Source organism: Coloeus monedula (genome assembly GCF_965178545.1).
Source record: "Coloeus monedula genome assembly, chromosome: 1".
In the NCBI taxonomy this organism is placed as follows: domain Eukaryota; kingdom Metazoa; phylum Chordata; class Aves; order Passeriformes; family Corvidae; genus Coloeus; species Coloeus monedula.
In genome coordinates this window covers 96,416,600-96,442,804 of record NC_138781.1, presented here as the reverse complement: position 1 = coordinate 96,442,804, position 26,205 = coordinate 96,416,600, and the positions used below count along the sequence as shown (strand labels likewise).

The 26,205-nt window shown below is 36.9% G+C and overlaps 1 protein-coding gene across 2 annotated transcripts in view; it reads left to right on the top strand.

Annotated features, from left to right (window-relative positions):
* Positions 1-25,889, top strand: part of ELP2 (elongator acetyltransferase complex subunit 2) — a gene marked incomplete at its 5' end in the record, with an annotated part of 38,726 nt that extends 12,837 nt beyond the window's left edge. The window contains 16 exons of one of the 2 annotated variants that reach the window (XM_082278133.1): positions 2,761-2,827; positions 3,680-3,814; positions 4,736-4,831; positions 6,531-6,631; positions 8,600-8,731; positions 9,215-9,364; positions 12,453-12,641; positions 14,685-14,751; positions 16,335-16,430; positions 16,549-16,606; positions 20,324-20,396; positions 20,800-20,986; positions 22,585-22,706; positions 23,209-23,351; positions 24,466-24,579; positions 25,555-25,889. In XM_082278133.1, the coding sequence (XP_082134259.1) occupies positions 2,761-2,827; positions 3,680-3,814; positions 4,736-4,831; positions 6,531-6,631; positions 8,600-8,731; positions 9,215-9,364; positions 12,453-12,641; positions 14,685-14,751; positions 16,335-16,430; positions 16,549-16,606; positions 20,324-20,396; positions 20,800-20,986; positions 22,585-22,706; positions 23,209-23,351; positions 24,466-24,579; positions 25,555-25,711 (1,887 nt within the window). In that variant the 3' untranslated portion in view covers positions 25,712-25,889. Of the gene's footprint in view, positions 1-2,760; positions 2,828-3,679; positions 3,815-4,735; positions 4,832-6,530; positions 6,632-8,599; positions 8,732-9,214; positions 9,365-12,452; positions 12,642-14,681; positions 14,752-16,334; positions 16,431-16,548; positions 16,607-20,323; positions 20,397-20,799; positions 20,987-22,584; positions 22,707-23,208; positions 23,352-24,465; positions 24,580-25,554 lie in introns of both variants that reach the window. The other variant, XM_082278132.1, reaches the window with a different exon arrangement.
* Between the last annotated feature and the right edge of the window lie 316 nt (positions 25,890-26,205).

Below are 26,205 nucleotides of genomic sequence, written 5' to 3'. Positions count from 1 at the left end.
CCCATTAGGATTGCTGGGTCCAACTCCTTGCTCCTCACAGACCGCCTAAAACTTAGTCATATGACTAAGAATGTGGTGTTCCTCGTGCTTCATGGCATCATCCTTCTGTATTTGGTAACAGCCCTTGTGTTCATCTCTGTTTTCCAGCCACTGTACTGACACTACTCAGATAGGTGCAGAGCGGAGGATGATGTTATAGGGATGGAAAAGACAGCAGCATGAATTTCTCATTTAATGGAGTGGATGCATTTACAGAGGTTTGGGGGTATCTCTCCTCAACAATGAGGTCTCATAGACCATCTGGTGCTGATATTACTGCTGTGCATGAAATATGAGGTAATTAAGTTCAGAAGCCTCTACCTTAAATCCTGTGAATAGTTCAGTTGTAAGCATGTAAATTCAATGTAAGCATGTAAAAATAAAAATTAGTACAGACTTCTAGCTGGCTGGTTAAGAGTGCTTGTTCTGTAGCACAAAAGAACTGCATACTTGACTTAAAGCTAAGTAGTACCTAAAAACCTGCTTGAGAACTGACTTCAAAATCTGGGGTGGTATTAATAATCTCAAAGTAATTAGTTTTATTCTTTTAAGAGAAAACAAATGGCTGCTTTTCTTAATAGATCTCTTTGATGTAAGATGAGGAGGGTAATTAAAAAAACCCTACACCACAACACCTTGAAATTAGAACAAAGAAAATGATTAGCTATGTGTTTAGATTAATGTTAGCGTCAAGTTTCAGGAGATATATGTTCAGTTTAAAATTCAGTTTAGCATAAAATTAACCATAAAAGAGAAGGATGTTAGCAACAGTTCAGCCTGAATCAGTCTTTCAGTTAGAAATAAACTTGCCAGCTAACCTTGATGGCTATAAAATACAGAGCATTTTGTCAAAGATCATATAAATGAATAAATAAATATGTGGTTTATCTATTATCTGAAATATTGATTGCTAAAGATTTTTTTTATGTATTACCAGAAGCATGTAGCCTTCAGAAGAATCTTTAGGTTGCTGTTTCATGTCACTTCCTGGACTGCTCCCTTCTGCCTTTATACATAACCTGGTGGGTGTTTAACATAAACATCTGTCTGGAACACCCCATCTGGAAGTGCCAGTGAGTGCAGAAGTGACCAGCCAAATGAGGCTTAGGTGGCTCTGAGAACACAATCTTAAGACCTAAACTTTCTGATTTGGAAGTATCTGATCAGCTCTTCTGGCCACATATCTCATATACAGATTGTTCTGTAGTTATAGGGACATTTTACAAGAGCATGTAGTTACAGGAGAAGGGGCAATGGCTTCAAACTGAAAGAGGGTAGGTTTAGGTCAGATATTCGGAAGAAATTCTTTACTGTGAGGGTGGTGAGGCACTGGAACAAGTTGCCCAGAGAAGTTGTGGATGCCTCGTCGCTGGAACAGCTTGAGGCCAGGTTGGATGGGGCTTTGAGTAACCTGGTCTAGTGGAAGGTGCCCTTGCTCATGGCTGGGGACGGTGGATCTAAATGATCTTTAATGTCCTTTCCAAACTAAACCATTCTATGATTGTGTGACTGCAACTGTATGATGAGGAGAAGCAGAGTAACGTTGTTTGATGGGAAGGTGGTTTTGGAGACTATCAGAAATGTTGGGTCAAAAAGAGACATGCCAGTTTCTGAGTATGAGTTTTTTCATATTCATACAGATTTTTCCTTTTGAGTGAATTACTAATGTTCACCATCTCTTCTGAAGCTGAAGACAGATTTTCTGAAAGAGCAGTAACACAATAAGAAAGGCTTTTTTACTTGCACTGATAGCAGAGGCTATCATTTAATCATAGCTCTTAGTAGGCCTAGGTAAGGAATTTAGTAGAATATAATGCCAGAAATAATGTGATAGTTATTCATACTAAACTACGGTAGCATTTTAACTAACAGTTACTTCAGATATTTTAAGTCAACTTGGATTAAAAAAATGTCGTGAAAGTAGGGCTTTTTCTGGGCAAAGAAAAGCAGAAATGGTTTAAACGCTAAGTAAAGAGTAAACACTTGTACTTGAATCAAAATAAAACAGTAATATTAATATGTTATGAATGAAAATAAATTACTAGTGAAAGTTCTTAAAAGGGAATCCAGACTGTGTTTGCATTCCTGTGTTCCTGAGCCCATCTTCATGCAGTTTTCCATCAGCAGTTCTTGATGTATAGCTTCCTTAGAAACTTTGTCAATAAACTTAAGAAACATAGGGAGTATTTCCAGCACCATAACTGATTCTTATTAATCATATTCTATTACAAACTTATTCTTGAAATAATCTCAAAGGATTTACTTTTCTTTTTATACTGGATTTTGCCTGTATTCATTTTCTTCATAGACAATGCAGTTGTATCCGCTTCACACAAATACGAGAAATTACTTGTCACATCACACCTGCATTATGTTATTCTTTGTGTAGCACAGTAACCCTGATAAACTTTAAAAAAAAAATTCAACTGTATTATAGAGAGACTGTAGCCTTTTGAAGGTGTGCACCTTAAATTCACATCCTTTCCCGCTTATATTTGGGAAATGCTGTAATGTTACATGTGCTTATCCATGGTGATAAAACCAAAAAGGCTTATCTAGAATCTATGTGTAAATTACAATCCTTAGTAGCAGCTTTTTTTTTTTTCCAGTTTCAAGTAATAGAAGCTGTAAATATAAAAGATTTGAAAAAATACAGCTTATTGCTGATATGTGCATGGTAATTAGGTGCATTTCTGTGATGTAACAGGAGTTTTTATTCAGTTTCAGAAAACTTTAATACTCCTTGGCCATGAAGATTGGATTAGAGGCGTTGAGTGGGCAGTCTGTGGTCAGTATGAAAGATAAATAAAGTTGTATTCTGGTTTAATGACAATACTAGTGTTTTACCCCTCCAGCAGATGGCCTTTAAGGCACTGTAGCACCTAAGCTCTTGTGGTTGTGATGTTTGTTTTCCTGAGATGGTGGTATTAATATTAAAACTCAAGATGAAACTTTGTATCCTTTTAAAACCTATTTTTCTTGCTTGCTTCAGGTATGTTTACCTGACTTGTACTTAACTGCAAACAAATTGGGGTTTTAGCAACTTGTCCTTTTCAGTATACAAATGTCTGTATCTGAGTGAGGGAGAGTTGGCTGTTTTTTTAAAGTGGGGAGGGTAGGGGGAAATAGTATGTTTATCTTTTCTTCTCCTGCTCCCCCCCCCCATGTTTTTTTTTTAATTGGGAAATTAAGAGGAGAACCTTTTCAGACATGAACTAAGCAAATAGTTATTGCCATGGCACCAAAAAAAAAAAAAATGGAATTAGAGGATGCTGCAAGCCTGGAGAAAGAAAAGGAGGAAAGGAGTTCTTGACAAGTATTGATACTGATAGAATTTCAAAAGCAAAGGCCATAAATAGTAGGGAAATAAAAATGTACAACATGTATAGTGTTTACCATGTCTTCCACATGTTACAAGCAGGGACATATTCATATTCAATGCATTATAAAAATAGAGAATTTGAATGGGAAAGTGAGTTGATGTTGAAATAAAACTGGCTATTTTTATACTGTGTACAATAGGGAAAATTGGAATAATGCTGTAGGTGCATGTAAGGAAAGGTGATAGGTTAGTCCTGGCAGTGGTTGCAATGAAAATGTAGCTCTATTTTTTTTTCCTTCTTTTTTTGAAAACAAATAGGTGAAGACCTTTTCTTAGCAAGCTGTGCTCAGGACTGTTTGATAAGAATTTGGAAAGTATGTACAAAATCAAAGCAACTTCCAGAAACTGAAGATGATTCCATAAAACTGAAAGAGAATGTTTTTACTGTTAAAGGTAGGTAACAGCTGCAAAATTCTCTGGCACAACTTTTCACTTGTGTATCTCTTCATGGTTTCAGGGAAGCTAACAAGGTGGTTACTACCTAGTTTGTTTTGTTTCTTGTTGACTGCATTATTTTTAGCTGTTAGAAAAAGCAGAATTAATGTTTTAAAGGCATGGCTATGGAAAGTTAATGATGTATTACAAGAAATGGTAAAGCAGTGAGAGAGCTTAATATCAACATTCTGTTATTGTTATGCATATTCCAAATGCAATATATGGGACACTTATTTGTGGGAGGGAAGCTGTAGTGTAGTTCTCCAGTTTAATAGCTTACCTTTCATTTTCTTTCAAATACAATGAATCAAGAGGTGCTGCTATTATTTTAAGATTAGAAACATACTGAAGAGAACAGATAAGTGTGCACAGGCTTACTTTATGGTCATTTAACAAGCCGTTTAGCTGACAGTAATGTCAGATGCTTGCATTGCTGATACTGTAGGGTAAGTTATTTGGCAACTTGGTAATACAATGAAGTGTGTATGATGTTACGTGTAAAAAGCCCTCATGATACTTCCTGCAAATCCTGATTCATTGTTTGAAGTATCTTAATGCTTGTGTTTTCTGTCATTTGGAGATGCAAATATGTGTAAGAGTATGCGTAGTGCCAATTTAGAGCATTTACTTCAATGCTGCTTGAGAGTTCTCCAGGAATTCTGAGAGACTGCTCTGAGGCAATACACTGACCTGTGATTGTCAATAGGGTACTCAGGGCTTGTGGCAAAGTAGGATTTCAAGGAGCTGTTCAATGTCAGTAAGCTTTTGAGATACCTGTAGATGTTGAAAGCAGTTGATTACTTTTACTAATGATAGCAGAAGTGACCTGGTCTTTCTTGGCTTTTAGAAAGAAATGTGCTTTTCTTTGATTTGTGGTAGATGCTGACACATCATATGCAGTTTCTTTGGAGTCTGTGTTGGCTGGTCATGAAAACTGGGTGTATGCAGTTCACTGGCAACCTTCATTTTCCAAAGGTAAAGAGGTATTAAACACTTACCAGCAATGTTAAGTGTCATATACATAGAGCACAGTCACGTGTCTTTGTATTGTTTGCATGTCCACTTATTCCTGTAGACAATGACAGTCTTTAAATTCTGTAAATAATGTTTTATGAGTAAACAGATGTTGCCTTGTACTCAAGTTTTCTTTAAGGAAGGAAATTAAATAACTGAGCTGTAATGACTTTATTGTGATTGATTTGTGGCTTATGGTGTACAAATTAGTTTAATTAATCAGTATGAATTAATAGCTCTAATAGGTTACCTTGACACGTATTTTAAATGTCTGTTCTTCAGAAGGTGAGCATTACCTCAAGAGCACTCCTTTCTTTTTAATGGTGCAGATTCCTGGAGTAACAGTTTTCTCTAACTTCTAAGGCATTAATGCAGACTCCTATTGAAACAGTGTTACTTATAGCTTAATTTTGCATTTTGCTATAGTATGTATCTTTCTTTTGAAATCCTTAAATTCTGACAGCCTTGTTTGCAGTTCTGATTTGCTGTTATTTGCCTGCCTGGCATATAAGGGAAGGAGATTCTTGATTTGACATTGCACAATCAGAACACCCTTGAATATTTGTACTGGCAAAGATGTCTTTTGTTGTGATATATTTTAGAGTTACTGGAGGCAGGTGACTTCAGCAGTACAAAGGACAGCTTTGCTGGTGTATATACAACACTTGAACAGCGGAGTGCCTTTAGAATGTCAAAATACATGTAGTGAAATCACAGGACTTGCTTTAAAAATATTGGTTTAGTTATCTGGTCCTTAAACTTTTCTTTTTTTCTAGATTAGACACCACTGAAAGATTTAACCTTTTAGAGCAAGGTTTAGGCACAATATAGGCCTGTCAGCCTTGCGTTGCAATCTGAAAACTGTCCTTTTAGACCAGGAAGTCTTCCAGGTGCTTCTGCATATGTGAAGCTGCTTGTGTTCTGTGGCCTGCCCAATGCTGGGTTCCCCAAAATAGATTTTCACTAGTGGCAAACTGATCTGAGACACATATTCTCAATGCAGAAGGTAAGGTGGGAGGCCTCTTGCTAACGTATCACCTCATGAGATGCGTGCCAATATCTCTATTATCAAGAAAAATTCCTCAGTTGTTTTCCTGCAGGTTTCACAACTGAGTGATGAACCAGCTCCCTCTTTCCCATTCTGTGTTGGGCTTTTTTTTGGAGTGTTTCACTGCATTCTGGGGAGCAGTCCTGAGTTACTGTATGTTTTACAGGATTCTAGAGTCTGCTGAAGTCAGTAGCAAACCTAACAGTTTGGAAAAAACCAGTGAATACTGGGCGATTATTTTATTTTAAACTGTAAATCTCTCAGTAAAAACTTACTTAGGACTGGAACTGAGAACTGCTGTGCATCCTCTTTGTGAAGTTCTAGCTTTTCCTCCAAATTGTATTTAATTAAATATAAGTTTGGAGTGAGAAAACTGTGGAATATGGTTGTTCTCATATACATGTTTTTCTTTGGATGATTATGCTGAGAATATAATACCTCCTAAAGAATGCCTGGCAAGAATGTAGAGCCTGTAAATTTGGCATATAAGAACTGCATTGTGTGTCTCTGATGCTGAACAATTTTCTTAATGTGTTTGTATTTCAGTATCACCTAATTTCTTTAGAAAGTGTTCTCGTAGGTTGTAGGGTACTAATTTTCCTTGTACTGTAGATGGCAGCATGCAACAACCAATGAGGATATTGTCTGCATCAATGGACAAAACTGTGATCATCTGGGAACCTGATAAGGAATCTGGAGTCTGGCTAGAACAGGCAAGTGTCAGTCATTCTCACAATATGTACCATATTCAATTTGTATTTCCAGCATCATGTGTGTACTGTAGGGAGCAAAAACTCTATAAACTTCTGGCAGAGAAAGGCAAAACTGTTATGTTGCAAAAATACTCATTCTGATGGTCTGTTGCCAGTAAAACTGTATTTAAAAAAAAAGTGATACAATATGATTTTTATTGTTTGTTTGTTTTCTTGTTACTATACTGAGGAGTTTATGAGGGGTGTTTGTGCTCAACTGTCATTCATAGTGTACAAGACAGCTGCTGCATAGTAACACTATATGCTATATACTCCTGGTTAGAGGAGGAAGAAACCCTCTTGAACTGTTTGCAGTTAATCCTTGTGGGAATGTGACCTAAGCAGTTACTGCAGAGCGGCTGACATACAATTCATAAGCCTGGTTTTACTCACAGTAACTTGATCATGGACTTGTGTCATTAGGTTTTTCTCCATTTGAGCTGAATACTCGTGTCACTCGTGTAGTATTCTGAAAGCTGTTCTGATGTGGATCATCCTAAATAAACAAGCAGTACAGCCAGATTTCTCTAGTGCTTTGATTGAGGTCTTTGTTTTCAGCTGACCTGCTTTTCTAAATTGCAGTAGTTCAGTTGGTGTTGTTTGTGTTGGGTTATGCTAGCCATTGTTTGTGATCTTTCCTGTCACAAAGAAAGTTCCAATCCTCTCATGGGTGAAAAAGAGAGAATTACAGTAGGGTATTTAATTTTTCCTCTGTTTCATTTAAAAGTTGTGGTGCCTTTGTGCTTTAAGTAGAAGTTCAGAAAAGGGTGATCACACAGAGATGCCATTTGATGTCCCTAGGTATAACACATAGTTGTGGCTTAATTCACAAGCTTCTAAAAATGGGTTGTGCAGTAAAGCTTGTTGCAAGTTGTGATTCTTTAATTTTACATTCTCTTTGCATTTGTTTGACCACAAATGTGCAGCTTGAAGTTCAGATCAGACATTTTAACTGCAACAATCCGTTTTGCATCGAGAGAGGGAAATCTGAGCTGGAATCCTGCAGGGAGGAAGGGCACAAGGGGAACATCCCAATTTCTCTCTTTCATCATGATATGATGAACAAGATGTCTTCAGAAATTCATTCCCCTGCTCAGAGGTGAGACTAGAATTCTGCCTCTAGCATGGTATATCAAAGTCACTTCAATATGAGTGGTGTTTTTTGAGTGAGTGCTAATAAAATGGAGCTACTAGTGCAATGCCATTTAAAATGGGGCATTGGTTCATTTCATTTTGATCTTAAAAGAGGCTGTATAAGAATGGGGGAGTTGAAAGCTTGAAAGATATTGTGGTCTTATGTATTGAATAAAACTTGAAAATGTAACTTTATTAATCTTTTAATGAAATTTAAAAAGTGGAAGGGCACTAGAGCAACTATAAGGCCTGTGTGTATGCATGTGAAGTTATAAGGGAAGCACAAAACGGGGGCCAGAATATGCCACAGAAGGAGTGTGGATCAAATTGCAGGTGTTCATGGGGAAACAGGGAAGTGAAAATATGGTAGGGAATCTTGAAAATTAAGTAGGAAAAAAAATGTACTTGGGAGCTACTGTTTCTTTGAATCATTTTTCCATATTGTGCAAAAGAGCAGTAGCCAGGCAACAGAGGATAAGGAACTGTTGCATCCAACAAGCTGGACTGAAACACAGAATATTTGGGTTTGCATCTCATCTAATGTGATGTTTTCTTTCCCTTTGGGGATCCTATCTTGAGATGTCTATGAAGGGAGGTTCCATTCAAATGGCATGCAGCTTTAATTCCCATGATATTTCAGTGCTTAAGTTTGCAATTAAAATATTCCTTGAATGTATTTGTGTGTGTAACGTGAACTCTTGTCTATAGGTAGTTTTTCATCTCGTGAAATATGAATGATTTTGTAGGAATGGAAGACCATTTTCATGGATATTTCCCTTCTGTTCATTAATTTAGGTACGGGTAGGTGAAGTGGGTGGCAATACTCTTGGATTTTTTGACTGCCAGTTTAGTCCAGATGGTTCGATGATCATTGCTCATGCTTTTCATGGAGCGCTCCACCTTTGGAAACAGGCTACAGTTAATGAGGTACGTTGGTTTTCTTGTTAGTAGTATTACTTAGAAGAATTGTACTTTTAAGTCATTTGAGGTAAATTTCTGTTATTAATAGAAAAGTGTAACAGTATAATTTAAAATTACTGATTGAAATAGTCCTTTTCTGAATATAATACTCTATAGGAGTCTCAGTCCTGCACAGAAGGGAGGTTGAAATCTTCCACGCTCTAAATGCTGTTTCTTACCTGTGGCAATCATGAAGTCATTTGAAAGGATTGAACTCCTTTGTGGTTGTGCTTTGTTCACAGCTGAACAAATAACACAAATTTCTTTTAGATGGGAGCAATAAATCAGTATTTGTGTCTCTTCAGCCTCTCTTGAGTTTTAATAATTTGCTGTTTACAAACGTCTTTTTCTTACTTTCTTAATAAGTACATTGATACTTTTATTTTGCTTGTAATGTACCAATCAGTCAAATGAAAAACTCCCTACTTCTTTGTGGAACTCTTTTAATAGAAAGAATGGGCTCCAGAAGTTGTGATTTCAGGACATTTTAACAGTGTAGAGGATGTAAAGTGGGATCCAGAAGGAGAGTTTATCATCAGTGTGGGCTCTGATCAAACTACAAGGCTCTTTGCTCCATGGAAAAGGAAGGAAGAGACAGAGGTACGATCTTCAAAGATTTTGTGAGTGTGGTTAAGGGGGCTTGGTATGTCCTGAGTTTGGAATGAGTCACCTGAGTTCCCAACTGGTGATCTGTTTAAAACTGCTTGGTTTGGTCATTCAGTTTGTGCTGTTTTCACTTTAAAAATATGTGGCAGAGTTTTTGCAATCACTCAGTGTGATTGCAGTTCATTCTTGAGTCCACCTCCAGATTACCTTCAGTTAGTGTTCTCCCAGAGTCTTGGGAAGCAGGCTCTGCAGTAATTCAGAAAGAGGAATACATGACTGGTACTAATAAGCACCTATTGCACTTGTTTAACAATTGGTTAAACACTGCTGCAGGTAGTCATAAAGAAACTTGGTTGTGCTTTTTTAAACGAATTTAATCTAAACAAAGTTCTCACTGTATTTTTTTACATTAATTTGTTTATGACTCTGTTTTACTAGAATGATGATTTGAACTACCTGAGTGCAGCTGGTACCTGTCCTGTTTTTACCCCCAGCCAGCAATTAAGGACCACACAGCTGCTTGCTCACTCCTCCTGCGTTGGGTTGGGGGAAAGTCTGTTTAGGAATGCAGAAGTTCCTGTTTCTTGTTTCTCATGCATTTTCCTCCTCTACAAATACAACCTTTTCTGGCAGAACAGTACCAGTGTTCCATCCAGGAAACTGGCAGAAACTAGACTGACTGTAGTCATATAAGGCTCTGTACCAGTGATTGGGGGAGGCTATTATAGCTGTCTCATCAAAGCTTCTGTAATGTAGACCAGCACAGGAGGTCTGATGTTTTTGAGAGAGTGAATTTGGCATGGTTTCTTTGATTTCTTTCTTCCAGGCCACACAGGAGCGGTGGCAATCCCAGTTCAAGAGCTACGCTTTGCCTTGTGTTGTAGGAAGGACATTTCCAGTTTCCTTCCCTGCTTTTTACCCTAATCTCCACTCTGGAGGGTACATTAAATATATCAAAACAAATCAGGACTAGCACGTGGTGTAAGTTGGCAGCATTCAAGAGTTGTCAATATCACTTTCTCTGTGACAGAAGCGGTACTGAAGTACCGCTCTTTATTATGTATGCTGCTTGCTAAATTTTAATCCTATTTCTGAAAGAACTGATCTTTGGATGACTTACCTGCACAGCTCTCCCTGAAACTTTTGAATCTATTTAGCAGAATGATTGCAGTCTTCATATCTAAATTTGGCATAAACTGAATTCTTGTACTTCGCCTTCCTGTTCTGACACAGAGCAGCCACCTGGCTAATTTGACCAGGTATAAATCTAAGTAGTTTCAATATTTGTTGCTGCATGAGGTGTGGGAGAAAGCTGTAGTATCCTTTTTGGATGGGTGAAGTGGAGAGTTGGGGTAGAAATGGGTCATTTGAAGAGGTTTGTTCAGGACTTCTGAACCCCGGAAAGGTTTTTACTTCTGCTCATGAACTTGGATAGCATATGCTTTTAAAACGCCTTACTTTCCTTATTACACTGAGTTTAGCATCTGAAAAATTACAACAGGAGACATCCAATGTTTGTCTTAACAAGACACAATGGATGGTTCAGATATCTGTGGAAACTTAGTATTACAGGTCAGTATTTATGTTTTTCTCTATAAGAAGGAAACTAAGTGTTAAATGCAAATAAATATCCTTTCTTAAAGTCTCAGTTCTGATATCAGAATATCAGAAAAGAGGGATAACCATCAGCTTCAATTTGTCATGCAACTTTGCATCCTGATTTTTCTGGAAGAAGCTTATTGCATGACTTATACAGCCCTCTCTTTGTCTGTTTGGGGTTTGAGTTCTGTTTTTTTTTTCATTCCTGCTATGTGTTATGTTCCAAAGTATGCAAAAACGTACCTAGTAAAGGGTAAGAAGAGCTTGTTGCACTGTTTGATTTTTATCCTTTTAAGAATGGATGCTTTTTTCCTCCCTGGAAAACAATCAAGCCCTTTTGAAATCATGAAGTTTTGTAGGATGTTTCAAATTCCCATTCAGGTCCTATCGGAAACTTCAACATTCAAAACTCAATTGAATTTTTAGGGTGATATGTGCAGTGTTCAGTCAATATAATGCCTTTGCTTATATTCATATGATATCTAGTACAGTGTAAATTCTGTCTTGGCTACAGGCATTGGAATACTGAAGTAGTAGGAATTCTAATAGTGAAGTAGTGTAAGTTACTTTAATTGATTCTGATTCTACTAGCTCTTCACTCAAAAGTACACACTGGATTTTTCCAACTGAAGTATCATTTAGGTGAAGTAGCAAATGACACTTAGGAAAAATCTCTTCTGAATGTGCATTCGCTAGAAAACAAACGGGTTTTTTTTAAGAGTAATTTTTCCCATGTGTAGGATAAGTCAGATTTTTAGAAAAGCAATTAAAATAATTTAATATCTTTTTTGCTAATATTATTTGCTTAGTATGACTATAAAACTACCTTGTCTCTCTGTTTTGGTTAACTTAATTCTTGTTTTCTTGGATTAGCACTTGACGAGCGGATAGAATATTTCAGGAAAGTAGGAAGGAAGAAAACACTTCTACAGTTATGCAGATTTTCCTGATTTTTTTTTTTTTGCAAGAATCTACTATGATTTTGTCAGTTTTTTGCAAAGCTTCTACTAAGTGGTCTCAAATCATGCTAACCCATGACAAGTATTTAAAGAAAAGAGGGAAGTAGGAACCTGCAGCCTGCAGTGCTGCTCTTCTTTGTGAAAGACAGATGAAGGAAGCAAGATAATTATCACCACCTTTCTTAGGTCTTACAGACCTACAGTTTTGAAAGTAGTAGGATACAATTGTCTTTTTGCTTAGGTAAATTATGTTCTATTCCTGTCTAGCATAAAGAAGTCACAGTAAGTGCCTTAAACACATCTGTGCAGGGACACAGTTTACTAATTAAAGGAGTGGTTTAGTGGAAAAATAGGATTCAACTGATGTACGTGAGCACCAGTTTTATGCACATCAGAAGAAGGTTGCTCTTAACTTTGCTTTATGTTAGTAAGTTCAGCAAGTAAATAGTGGTACTTTTTTTGAGCTTTAGATTGTGCTGCTTCTCTGTTTAAGAGTTGTGGTTTTGCTGTGTGTCTGTTTTTAGGTAACATGGCATGAAATTGCCAGGCCTCAAGTACACGGATACGACCTGCGCTGTCTGGCAATGATCGGCCGGTTTGAGTTTGTGTCAGGAGCAGATGAAAAAGTGCTTCGAGTTTTTCATGCTCCCAAGAATTTTATAGAAAATTTCAGTAACATCACTGGTATCCCAATGGAGAAGCTGTGCTCCCCTGTAAGTGTGCTATAGCAATTCTAAGTGAAGAGAACCCTATTAGATGTAAATAAAGTTAATGCTTCAGAAAATGTCAGATTGCACTAAACTCTGTAAAAATTCTTTTAGTTGTACTGAAACCTTAACCTTACTTTTCCTTTCCCTTCTGCTTGTTTCCATGTGTGTTGTTTCATATGTATTTTTATGGTGTTGTCATATGAAACAGGTTCTATTTGAAACCAATCAAGACCTTGTATCAGAAGATTGAAAAGAGTGTGGGTAAATTTTAAGTAACTCAAACCAAAATAGGCTGCTGTACACACTTGGGGATTAAACAAACAATAAAGCCTGGTACTGTGTTTCTTCTTAATTTAAGGGTGTAGTAGTCTTGTCTAGATCTAATTATTGTTGTGTGGTTATGTGTTGGTATTACTAATTTTTTTTGTAATTGTATGCTTGGAAATAGCGTAAAGCTTTCAGCACTGTTTTTAGTTCTTACATACAAATATTTATAAATATGTACTTGCTCAGGCTTTATTTCCTCTTGGCATTGGAAATCTTCTTGAGGCCTTACATTCCAGTTCTTAGTTGTGGGTATGTCTGCTGTCCTGTGTTGCTGTCTTTGTTTGGTCCCCATTTACATTAAGTTCTAATTCTGATTTTGTCTGCATTTTGTAGAGCAGACTTCATTCAAGATAGGTGCCTCTGTACAGTACCTTGAATGCTCTTTGGATATCTCACTCAAAAGCAGGGTTTTCTCTGCAGTTTCTCATAGATGGATTAGCCTTTCCATTTAATTTAACAATTGAAATATCTGGGATAGAAATAGAATCATTTTCAATAGCAAGAAGTTACATAAGTAGCTGTTTAGTGCTTTAATTCCACAAGACTTCGTAAGCATTTGCATTAATGGCCATTGTACACATAACATTGTGCTTTTATAAGGCTGGCAGATGTCATTATTTTACTTTATGAGGACTTCTTATCGGCTCTTTCTCTGAGTGCTGTTTTTTGATTCATATCACAAAGTGTTTCACATGGGCTTTGGTTAAAGAGGAAGGCTTTATGAGCTCTAATTATACAGCTGCTTTTAAATAGCTTTCTTGAAATTGTTTTCTGTGAAAGCTTTTTATCATTAAAGTGGGGAAGCTTTTTCTTAATTTGGCTCAAATGCCTTCCCCAAAAAAGTACCTAAAACCAAAAAAGCCCAGCTTTATATTAAAAAAGGGTTGAATAGGATTATATTTAGTTCAAGTTCATGGTATTGTATTATACTCTGGATTGTAATGAGGAACAATTTTTGTTTTAGGGGACTTATACTTGTCTGTGTCTGATAAATTTTCTCATCTAATTATGAACATTTAAATACATTTTAAGCTGTCACCTAAATTACTGATCTCATTCTGTAAAACAGTGTTTCTTTGAACTTTTCAGATACCATAAGGAAGTGGGTTTACAGCTATTAAATCTTCTTTTATCTCTACATGAAGGTCCCCAAGTTCACTTACCTTTTCTAAATTTTTACTCTTTTCTCTATACCATTATGGAAGTATTTTCTGTCTGATGATTTGTCTTTCCCTTGTGCTGCTTTAAAAACACACGTATTCCAGCCACGTATCTCTGCTATTTACTGAGTTGTGTTTCAAGTTGTGGTCACAGGCAGTCACCCTCTGTTCTCTTTTCCAAAATGCTGCTTTATTATTTCACTTCAGAACAACGATTTCCTAGTTCTATTGTGTTAAAAACTGCAGTGCTCGCAGTTAATAGATTAATTGTCATGTATGCGCTAGAATAAATATAATTGTGGAAGAAAAGCTGCAATTAAGGTTGAAGAAAATCCTTGAGCTGGGGCCTTAGAAAAGCTTTTTTTTGTTGTTGTTTTTTTTTTTTTCTTCCTTGCAGAGTATTGGTTTTTATTTTGTCCAAAAGTTTTTCGAAGTGCCCCCTTCACTTGCTAGGAAAGTAACTCTAGAAAATCTCGGGGATTCCTTAAATTGTGGCCTTTGAAATCCAAGATTACATGACAATCTGTGTGTAACCTTTCTTTTTTCTTTAATTCAGCAGTCATCTGATCTTCCAGAAGGTGCAACTGTGCCAGCTTTGGGATTATCCAATAAAGCTGTTTTTGAAGGTATTGCTAGTGAGAAATAATGGTTATGGTGTTTCATGTGGAAACTTTATTTAAGGGATTGTTTTAGTGTACATATTAGGTCTGTAAGTGTAGGCTTGACTGCAAGTTCTGAATCTAGAAATAAAATAATGCAAAGTGTTTATTTCTTTGCTAGAACCTAAATATTGTGCTTAAAAATAAAAGAAAAAGCACAAGTAAAGAAGAATTAGTTAGCCAACAGTAACTAATGTCTTGGAGAGGCAGGGGAGATTACATTGTGGGGGGACAAGGAAGGAGGGACAAACATCTCCCTAGAATGATAAAAGTATTCTCCTGAGACTGAGACTAGAGTCTGGTTTTTCATAGAGTCTCTGGTAAAAATGCACTACAGTGGAATGTACAAATTAGGTCAGACCTGTTTTTTCTCTGCTTAAAGTTTTATGAGAAGGTATGATCTAAAAAAGGAAGCATTTTAATAAGCTTTGTCTCCAGGGTCTTCAATGGCAATAAGACAGATTTTCCTAAATCATTTGTGAGAGAAAAACCACCTTTGTTATACTTCAAATAACTCGTAAAATGTATTTTGGCTAAGTTTTTTCCCCCTGCTTTCTCATGAGTTCTTTGAATGAGAGAGGGAACAAAACTTCCTTCTTCTAGATTATTGCCACACACAGAATAACTAATTTCAATTGATGTCATGTGGCCCACACAGAAGGAGCACCATGAATAGAACTTCCCCGCATTGTCCACTGCTGCTCACACAATGCTGTCAGCACTGATGGCTTAGAGTAAAACACCACAGACATGTTCTCACTTATTCTAAAGAGGAATCTTCATGGTGAGCGATGATCAGACAGTGGTCTCAGATAAATAGTGCTCATTTAATTTTCAAGGAAAGAGAAGATGGGATTAATGAGAAGAGTCTTTGCTTTGCTTTTTGTATACCTGCTTTTTGAAACTGCTGTGCGTGAGGTTTACATTGTCAAAAAGGTAGATTCTGTCTGAGAGGAAATGTTCCCTGTCTCTGTACCTTTTTCTTAATACCTTCACAGTGAAGGACAGAGTTGAATTTTAACTTAAAATTAACTAGTTTCGGTTACCTCTGGTACTTTTGCCTAAAGCTAAGGACTGAGTCCTGTGCAGTTTTGCTGAAGTTTGCAAGTTGTAGATACACTTGCTCAAGTGTGGCTTTTCATTTAGTCATCTACATCAAACTTAGGAACTCATCACTTGTATCAGAGATTTTTGTCTTAAACTTTGTCAAATACAGAAGGAAAGTGTTAACATTGGGGAAACACAGGTTGAACTCTGGTGACTGCTTCGCTCAGTCAAATTCTTTTTAGGAATCTCTAAAAGACTGTGCTGATGGAGAGAGGTCAGTTTCAAAATGAAGGTTAGATTATTATTTTTTAAAAATCTTCTCATTCTCATATGCATTAGAATAACAAGCTTCTAGTATTTATATTATTGTAACTCTGCAAGCAGAGAAACCTAGTTTCAAGTACTTGTAAAAAAAATAGGTATTTTTTACTTGTGTAGTCAATCCTCATATTTTTCCTCCTTTAAGTATGTTCTTTAGCTAATGAAGTCCTTACTTTGAATAGGAGATATGGCTGTTCAACCAGATGAGGATGAAGAATCATTTAATACAATTTCGAATCAGTATCCAGAGGTTTATTTTCAACCCTTGATCCTTACAGGTATGAGATTAATTTCTGTTGTATGAAATAGAGAATGAGGTTCATTGGATATAAACTTGAAGCATTATAGCAGATTTGAAAAAATCAAATTTGAATATGCTATACAAATCTTTTTTAGAACCTCCACCAGAGGATCACTTGCTGCAGAATACCTTATGGCCTGAAATTCAGAAGTTGTAAGTTTTATTTTTCCTTTTCTTATTTAAGTTACAAAATTTCCAGAAAGCTGTTGCAACATATTAATATAGTCTGGTCTTGTAACTCTTCCTATATTGTTTGACTTTGTGTGCTCTCTATTGTTTGTAAGATAAATAAATTTTATATATATATATATATATATATATATGTATGTATATATATATGTAAAAATTAGGAAACAGTGCAGAAAATAGCTGTTAGAACTGATGTGTCACAATTTTATTTTACTTGGTTGTTTCTCCTTAAAACCTTGTCTATATGGAAGGTCTCTCTGTTTAAGGAGTTTTCTGCATCTTTCCACTTCATGGCACAGGCCTGCAGATGTGGTATGGAAGTAAAGGCTGAGACATTGATGGAGGAGCTTGCCCCTAATGCCTTATCAGAGTTGTAAGGTGCAGTAGATGGAAACAGCAGCCAAACCAGGATGTGTGTCTAGTGGTAGAGCAAAGTGATGAATGTTGAGTGAGATGGTTGCAAACCCAGTTTGGGTATTGAATGCTGACAGAGTGGTTGTCAATTGCAAAGATAATGGAATTATGTGGTCATAATTCTTTTGAGGTTGCAGGGCTTTAGAATTCTTCAGCTGTATTTTCTTCCTTTTCTGAAATTCACAACAATTTTCTCATGAATGTTGTCACCTGGTTTGTTCCCTCATGATCCCAGTAACACAAGGCTGTGCTTTCACAGTCTTCAAACTTTTAGTATCAATCTTCAAAGTGTAGCCCAAAGAAATTGAATAATCTCAATCTCTTACGGGTTTATTTATCTGAATCTCCTGAAAGGGGTCTCAGACTGGAACAAGAAGAATGTTGAGCCTTTGCTGATGATCTCAGTTACCTCTATACATTACCAATTTTGTGACTTCAGTTGGGAGGGAGGAGATAAAAAGCTTTGGGGAAACACTTTGCAGCTTGCTTTTGTTTGACTGAGGGTGAAGTTCTGTGGGAGCTCATCTTTGCCTTGAATTGGCCAATAAATCTGCTTTGAATGCTTTTAAGCTCTGTTACTGTGTTTGCACTTGAAAGTGGTTTTAGGAGGAAAGCCAGTGGATGTTTGACCATATCTGCACATTTTGTAATTTCGAACTGTTACTTTTAACTGTTTCTGCTGTGCATGCTATGGCTGCTAATGGACTCACATAAGTAGGTTTGTAAGGGATGTTTAAGTAGTGAAAAGGAGCCAAGGCCAAAGTTCTTCTTCATTTGCCTTTGACATTTCACAGTCTAGTGGGACATTAATATTTTATACGCTGCTATGGGAGTAATGCTTATCTGCCTTTATATCTTGCATTCATTAAAATAACTCTGTTTTATGATGGTCTTCAGATGACTTACTGAGCAATTTTTTCTGTTTTTAGAGATACAGCTAATGATACAGATTATTTTATGCAAGAGCAACAAGATGTAAAGCATTCATAGACTTTCAGATTTTTTGCTCAGAATAATCTTGAAAGAAGTAACATGAAATCGCATAATGTAGATTTCAAGTTGCCATAGCAGCAGAGGAACATTGTGAGGCACTGACTTGCTATAAATAGCTTGTTTGTCATTGACATTTGTGTATTCCTAGCTCTAACTTGACACCAGATTTTGAAGGATTAGTGCTGGGTTTTGCAAAGTGTTTGCTTGAGGAGGTTTTAGTATGAAGAACTTACGAATTTTTTACGTAATATAATAACTTTAAAAATATGGTAAATCTTGTGAGAATATGCTAATCTTTATCCTCTTGGAAAATTATCATAGAGTGTTCATATGCAGCATGCTGAGATTAAAGCCTGAGTGTTGACATAAATATATATATATATATATATATATGTTTATATGTATGTACATTTCATGTAATACACTTGGAAGTTGGAAGAGATCCTTTTTGACACTAAAATTACTGCCTTCATTTGTCTGGATAATGTGAAAGTCCAGTCAGTTTACCTGTGCATTAAAAAAATGCTATGAATTTCACAATGCTGAGGCAAAATTACTTGTGGTTGAAAATATCATTTCATTATTCACTCATGCAGTTAACTTCTCTCCATTGTGAACCTTTATTTGGTGGTGTACTATGCAGTGAAGAAATCAGACTTTGTTTATGGGATCAGAGAATGGGGTTGTATTGTTGCTCCTATGCTGTCAAGGCTCATACGCTCTTTTAAAACAGCATCTCCTATTGCCAGTAGGTTAATCCTCTTTCCTGAAGACAGCAGTGGGCTATTCCAGCTGCTGGTCTGACCTAGGATAATCCTGCTCATGTGACTTTGCAAAAGACAATATTTTGTTTTTTCTGTTAATTTAATAAGAATGGTTACATTTTGGTGCTTACGTTTAGCAAAAGCAGCATTGCATGCAGAAGCCTAAAATGTTTCCATCAGCTGCTCCTCAATACTACTTTTAGGAGATTAAAACCGAAGCAACAAAGGATTTGTTTCACAGGTTATTTTTCCTTCCTTGAATTTCAGGAAATTTATACTTTTGATGCAATAAATATTTTTTTAGTTTTTTTAACCATTTTTAGACTTGCAATGGTTTTCACTACAAAACAGTCTCCAGGAATGTGCTTTCAAAGTAAGCATTAGATAAAACTCCTGCTGGTGGCAAATTAAGAGTAAGACATGCAGTAGTACCTTCATCATTATAAGATACAACCAAGTTTGCAATTTAACATTCCAGTTAGGGGTACACACCAGTCCCTCTCCCTGTTAAATGGTCCAGGCACAGTTACATTTCATGAAAAGCCAGTGCACTCCCAGTCTTCAGACATGACTGTGGAAGTCTGTTGACAGGATATCCCCATCAGCGATGCTTTGGACTCAGTCCAACAGGTCCAGACAGTAATTTGTCATTCAAGTAGGTGGCTGTTCTGGCTGCAAGTGAAATCCCATGAACATCAATCCCATATAAGAAGTTAACACTGCTGACTGAAGGAGTTTATTACGAGAACTGCCCATCTCTTCAGTGCTAGGAGACTCATAGGAAACAACCCCACCCTGCTAGTATTGAGCTGATACTTGTCTACTGTTTATAGACTGCATCTCCAATTTTACTTTATTTCCAGTCTTTTTTGTGACTGATTTTAATTTGTATTAGTCTGATTGGAATTTCTCCGTATTAGTTAAATACCAATCTGGATATGTGAGCCTGAATTTCAGCAGAAATCATGCAAATACTGATTAAAAAATGTGTTTCTGGAGAAGGCTAGAAATTTTGGGGGTTTTGCAGAGGTATTTTCCTTTTCCAACATGATTCTTGTCCTTTAGTTCAGAAATCTTCTTGCAGTATTTCACAGAATAGGCATTCTTTGACTGTGTGTTTGTGGCATATTTCTTCAGTGGTTTTCAAATATGTGACTTATAATTTTTCTAGGTACTGTTAAAATTGCTTTCTAAGAAAATAAGGATACATTAAATGCTGCTTTAATCTGCTTTGTTAGTCATTAGGATAAGCTTTTACAGTGCTGATGCTTTAAGACTGTGGAATGGGCTGGAGAGATTTTTCTGTAGCCAGTTTCTAATGGAAGAATTTGTGCAGATGTTTAAACTGAGTGCTGAATAAATTATTTGGGATGTAATACTGAAACAGTGGTGAGAAGTTCCTGGCAGGTGCCTTTCGTTTTTGAAAAGGGATTTAAATTAATGTAAGAACTTTGATACATACTGGAAAAAAGATTGTGATGTGTTGAATTTGTTTTCACCTGTATTTCAGATATGGACATGGATATGAAATTTTTTGTGTTGCTTGCAATAATTCAAACACTGTAATTGCCTCAGCATGTAAGGTAAGACAAGATTCTAGCACCACCTAGTGAAAAGTGCTATCAGACTTTTAGGCCTGAATTTTATTCTTTCACAAAAATGTGGAACATTTTGTATAAGTGACAGTTACCTTGCAAAGGTGAGAGTGATTGCAAATATGTTATTATTCCTAAATTGTGTATGATTCATTTGAAGATATTAGTAAGATAAATTCTAACAAATACAGATCTGAAATCTTCTCTAACTGATATCCTGTCAGCATTAAAAGAAAGGAGTGAAACAATGTTGAAACTTACCAGAGGAAAGCTGAGTCTTACTTGATTTCAAGCCTTAAAACACACTGTCCAATATTGTAATACTTTGAAATGTGTGACTTTTATATTTGCTCTCATTAATTCACACTGATATTTTTTTCCATCCATACAGGCTTCCAGAAAAGAACATGCAGCAATTATTTTGTGGAGCACTGCTTCTTGGAAGAAACTGCAGAGTTTGTCTTTTCACAATCTGACTGTAACTCAGCTGGCATTTTCTCCTGATGACAGATTTTTACTAGCTGTTTCTAGGGACAGGAATTGGTCACTGTGGAGGAAACAAGATTATTCAGAGTCAGGTAAGATATGTGAAGTGGGTATACAAATTTGTAGACTTGGCAGTTTGTTCAATATTTTTGACTGCAAAATATTTGAAAGAGAATTGATAAAATATTTTAATGGACATTTTGCTTACGACTTTGAAGAATTATTAATGTTGTAGGCTCTTAATTAATTGTAGGCAATTAATGTGTGGAAAGATAGAAAGGAAGTTAAAATGCAGAGAAGAATATAATCAGGCTTTAGATGGTGTTTAATTGATGGATGTAATGAAGTCTGCTAGTCCTCCTGCCTTCTGCATGTGATTGTATGTTTGACTTACTGAAATCAAATATACTAGCTGAGCTTCATATTGGCATTCTGTCAAGGAAAGCCACCTCAGGAGTTCTGTGCAGGCATAGCCGAAGGTCCAGCGCTGCACCCGTATCCTGCATAGGGCTGCCTTGTCCCTGCTTGCAGGACATGACCCTTTGAGACTCTTGACAGGATTAATCTCTGTCTTTGGTGTGGCTTTCTGATAATCCTACACAATTGATTAATTTGACTAGGACTGGCTATGTCTGGAAAAAGAGCTGATAGTAAGGATTCAGTTGACTTTCTCATTAAGACTTTGAGCCTTGCAAAGTCATGAGGAGATTGCTATTGAACACTTTAATAGAATCCTAGAACAGATGCTTGTGCTGAAAGCAATTATCATTGCACTCTTGGCTTAGTAGCATATAAACACTGCTGGGCTCTATAGAATGTTCCTAGAGACTTGGCAGTGAGTTTTGGCCCCTTCAGACAGTGTCCGGTTGTATCCTGGCTTGAATTTCTGTTCTATTCAGACTTCTATTCTAAAGCCTGGCATATTGTCCACAGTAGTTACACAATGTTTCAGGATAAGGATCATGAATACTCATAGCAAGTAGAGGAAATCCTCTTTTCATCTGTTCGTCAATAACCCTTCTGTCTACAAATAACATCATTATCAGTGTAAAGTAAAACTGCTGCTATTGGCATCCCAATAAGGGGTTATTCAAAGTCTATCCTCCAAAATGACAACCTTTTCTACTCAGGAAAAGCATTCCCATTTACTGATCTGCTGATCAGATTTAGTGCCTGATTGTATACATGCTGAAATGGCAGCTTGTCTCTTTGGGAACACATTAATCTTTACAATTGGACCATTTTGATTTGAGCAGTTGGGACTTTACTGGTAAATAGGAGTGCCAGTGAAATTACTGGGGAAACGTGAACACATGGTAAATGTTGCACTATTCAAAAACTTCTGAAATCACTTTTCTTGATAGAAATAACCTGAAGGTGTTATACTTGGACTTAAATTCCTCTGAAAAAGAAATACATGTAAAAGATTGAACTGTTCCTACTGTTTTAGGGCTATAAGGGCTGACTGATATGGTCTTGAACAGTTACCACTGTGGTAAGTGCTGGAAAAAAAATATTCATGTAGTCCTAAGTATTCCCAGTTGCTTTAAAGAAAAAAATAATGGAATAATGAGCAGAATAATGTCCAAGTATTCCTGCAGTTCTGACACAGAGTAAAGTAAGAGTAACAATCACGTTTAATATGTAAAGTGGTTGAAAGAAGGCTTTTCCTCTATATGTTTTATTCCAGGACCAGTCTTCACTTGCTGTGCCTACACAGATAAAAATACAGCTGTTCACAGTCGAATCATTTGGTCCTGCGATTGGACACCAGATAGCAAGTATTTTATTACTGGTAGTCGGGACAGAAAGGTAATTAATGTTAAAGGAATTTAGAAAGCCCAGGGTTATTTTAAATGTATTTTAGAATAGCAAACACTGTGTTCTAATGAACCCATATTTTATATACACACAAAAATCGTATTGCATGTATTAGCACAGAAATCAGTGATACTTTGATAAGCTAGATAAACTGCTAGAATATGTATATACAAGACTATGGGCTGCCAGTTGGACATTCTCCCTTCTTTTTTCATGCAGTAAGACAAGCATACATGACATAATACTATGGGTCTCAAGTTTTTGTTTAACTTTCATAACAGAATCTGGTTTTGTTGTCAGTAATTTTAATGAAATCAGACAGACTGTGTACAAAGTTGGATCTTTGCAGGTAGAGATTTTTTTACTATTTTCAGGGTCATCCACTTAATTCTGTGCCCTGGAATTATTTCGATTAAGTTATTCCTTATGTTTTTGTATGTGCATTTACAAGGAGATTAAAATGAAAGTTCCTAGATTACTCTTTTTCTTACAGGTCATTATCTGGGGCCAGTGTGATCTGTCAGTGATTACTGAAGGGAATGTGCTGGATTCAATCAAGCCGTGTTCAACAGTGCTGGATGCTGGGGATTCTGTGACTGCTGTTGGTATCAGCCGTGTGCTTACTCCTGATGGAAGGTATTGCTGGTTTTCTGTGAGGTCATTTTGTGTTTAATCTGAGATTAGTATTTATCCCTTTAGTCAACTAGTTTCCTGTGGCTAAACAGCTCCCAAAATCTACCTGTCAATTATTTTGACCATTCTTTAACTGAATGACCTCTTCTTTCTTTCTTTCCTAGCCACCTTTTCAGGTGTATGGTGACTTCTCCAAAAAGTGTAAAAAGAAAAAAAGAAAGTTTGAGAGGGGAGGGAGAGAGGCATTGTACTAGTTTGAAAGCAAACCAGTGAGAGATTCCAAGTCAGATTTACAATTTAATAGGAAAATTAGGGTAAAGGCAATAATACAGAAATACTGGTTTAAACTGCCAGAGTCAGGATATGACCTGGCACCCCGTCAGGCAGGGTGGCGGTAGCAGTCCGATTAAAAGGTTGCTGCAGTCCTCTTGAGGTGATAGGTGTGATTCTGTTGAAGCAGTGATCTTGTAGAAGGGTCTGGTCTTCCTCTGAAGCTCCAGTGGTGGTTATGTGGCTCTTCTCTGGGAGTCCAGTAGGTAAGGGCTGAGTGTGGTGTTCCAAACCTCAGATTATATCCAGCTAGGAATGCTTGGTTCCTCCCCCTGGGCGGAACATCTCACAATGGGATGATGTAATTCTGTGAGTCATGCAGTGAGGCTGGATGGCCCATTAACAGAAGGTATCCCTCTGGAGGGAATTATCAGGGATGTGTCATGAAGAGACAAAGAACCCTGCCCCACCTGGTTTCAACAGATGGTGATAGAATACATACTTTTGGTTACATCTTACATTGTAACCTAAGACAGGCGTGAACACACCTGAAGTACATTAATTCTTCCAACAATATTGATTTATCTGATGTTGTGAAAACGTTCTTTTTTTTCCTAATCAAATATGTGCAGCAGGTTTCTGCTTTGTTCATTTTTTTTTTTTTTGTGAAGCAGCTTTGACATCAGTTGTGATGTATTAATTTTTTTCATGGAAAAGTAAATACTGGTTTGAAGGGCAAGGTACAACAACAGTGCTTGAGTGCTAGTTCTTTCTATGCTGCATTAGAGCTGACCTCACTGAGCTGTCTACAGTAATCTCTAAACTAATGTAATTATTCTCTTGATAGATACATTGTTGCAGTAGGCTTAGAGAATGGGAAGATTATCTTGTACACATGGAAGCAAAGTGGGAAAGAACCAGCACTGGCTGATTGGACCACAAGCATTGAGATGGGTAACAGGTAAGTCTTTTGAAGTGAGTTATGAGCAATGAAATATTATTCTTCAGATTAACAGTGCTGGAGTTCTGTTGTTATAGTATAAAATATATTGATCTAGTTTATTTCTATACCAAAAATTGTTATCCTTTTAGGAAAAGTTTGATCCCTGAAAGTCTAAAGATGTCTTGAAGCAAAACCCAGAAATAAAAATATTGGTTATTTAGATGTATTAATAAAACTTCCCAAAAAATACAGACAAAAACCAGAGGGGGGTTAAACCCCAAAATACTTCATGCTATGCAGATACTTTGAGATGTATTATTACTTGTTGGCCCTACTTAAAAAAAAAAATCTTTACTTTTAGTCATATATATGATGATAGAAACACTTGAGAGAGTGGAAAGGATCACTGTCTATATACATCAGCAAAACATTTTGGAGTGGATGACAGCAAGCTTTCAAGAGCAGCTTCCAGGAGAAACCAAAGGAGTGACAAGCAAGCTATGTGCAGGGCTGCTGCAGTGACAGCTAGAGAGACTCTGTGGAGAGACTTCAGATGTTTCACTTGAAGCACTCTCCTGGGTTCCTCTATCACACACTGGCATTGATAGTAACAGAAATGGAAGTTGATGCTGACTTTGGCCTGTGTGTGCTTGAAATGAATGGGAAAGAGACACCAGAAAACAGGAAATCGCAGGCTAAGAGCCAGAAATCTGTCATATCTAAGTAACTGAGATGCTCGACCTCCAGCTTAATGTGGTAAAACTGAAAATCAATAGCTGCTTGAATTATTGATGAGTGAGAGGATAAAATGTCATTAGTGTTAATGACCCTGCTTAATAAGAACTTAATACCTGCTGGTTGTCAAAAGTCAGTTTTTCCTCAGTCGGTAGTGTAAACTGAAGAGTACTAATTACGTGAGTGTTGATGTTTACACTCACATGCCCAACTGTGTTTAACATTTTGCAGTTACGTATGGATTTCTTTTTGTTGCAGCCAAAGTCATGCTCTTGCTGTGAAACGCTTATGTTGGAGACATCATGCAGGCAGAGCTGGACATAATGATGAGAACAGCAGCAAGTGGTTGCAGCTTGCAAGTTGTGGAGCTGATCACTCTGTTAAAATATTCAATGTCAACAGATTTGCTCTTTAGCAAAGACAGCATGCCTGTTTGCACCAAAGAGATTCACAGCATTTTACTTCAACTTTTAGCCACTTTGATTATTGAATTTTCTCTTTTCTGCTGTGCAAAGTGAAATATCTGACATGTAACTTATTAAAACAACTTTGGTGGAAGTTTGAAATGTCAAATATTTTTTTATTGCTGCAGTTCTGGGAATATGAAGTATATGTTTTGTTTGGTGAATATCCTGAAACTGAGGGATGGGAGGTGGGGTAGGGCATGGGAGGATAATGAGAGAGCTTTGTTCTCTGTGACTCCAAGGGTAGGTGGGAAGCTGCTTGTGGTTGAGATTCCACATGGAGTACTGAATTTTTTTTTAACTCCTCTTGCTGCTAAACTTAACTGTTGGTTGGCCTGCCAGTGCTGCTAGTGTGTTTAGGCATGTGCAGCCAGAGATCAGGGTTAAACACACAGCTTTCTCTGGTTGCCTTCGAATGTATATTACAGCCCTGGTCGGAGTCTGA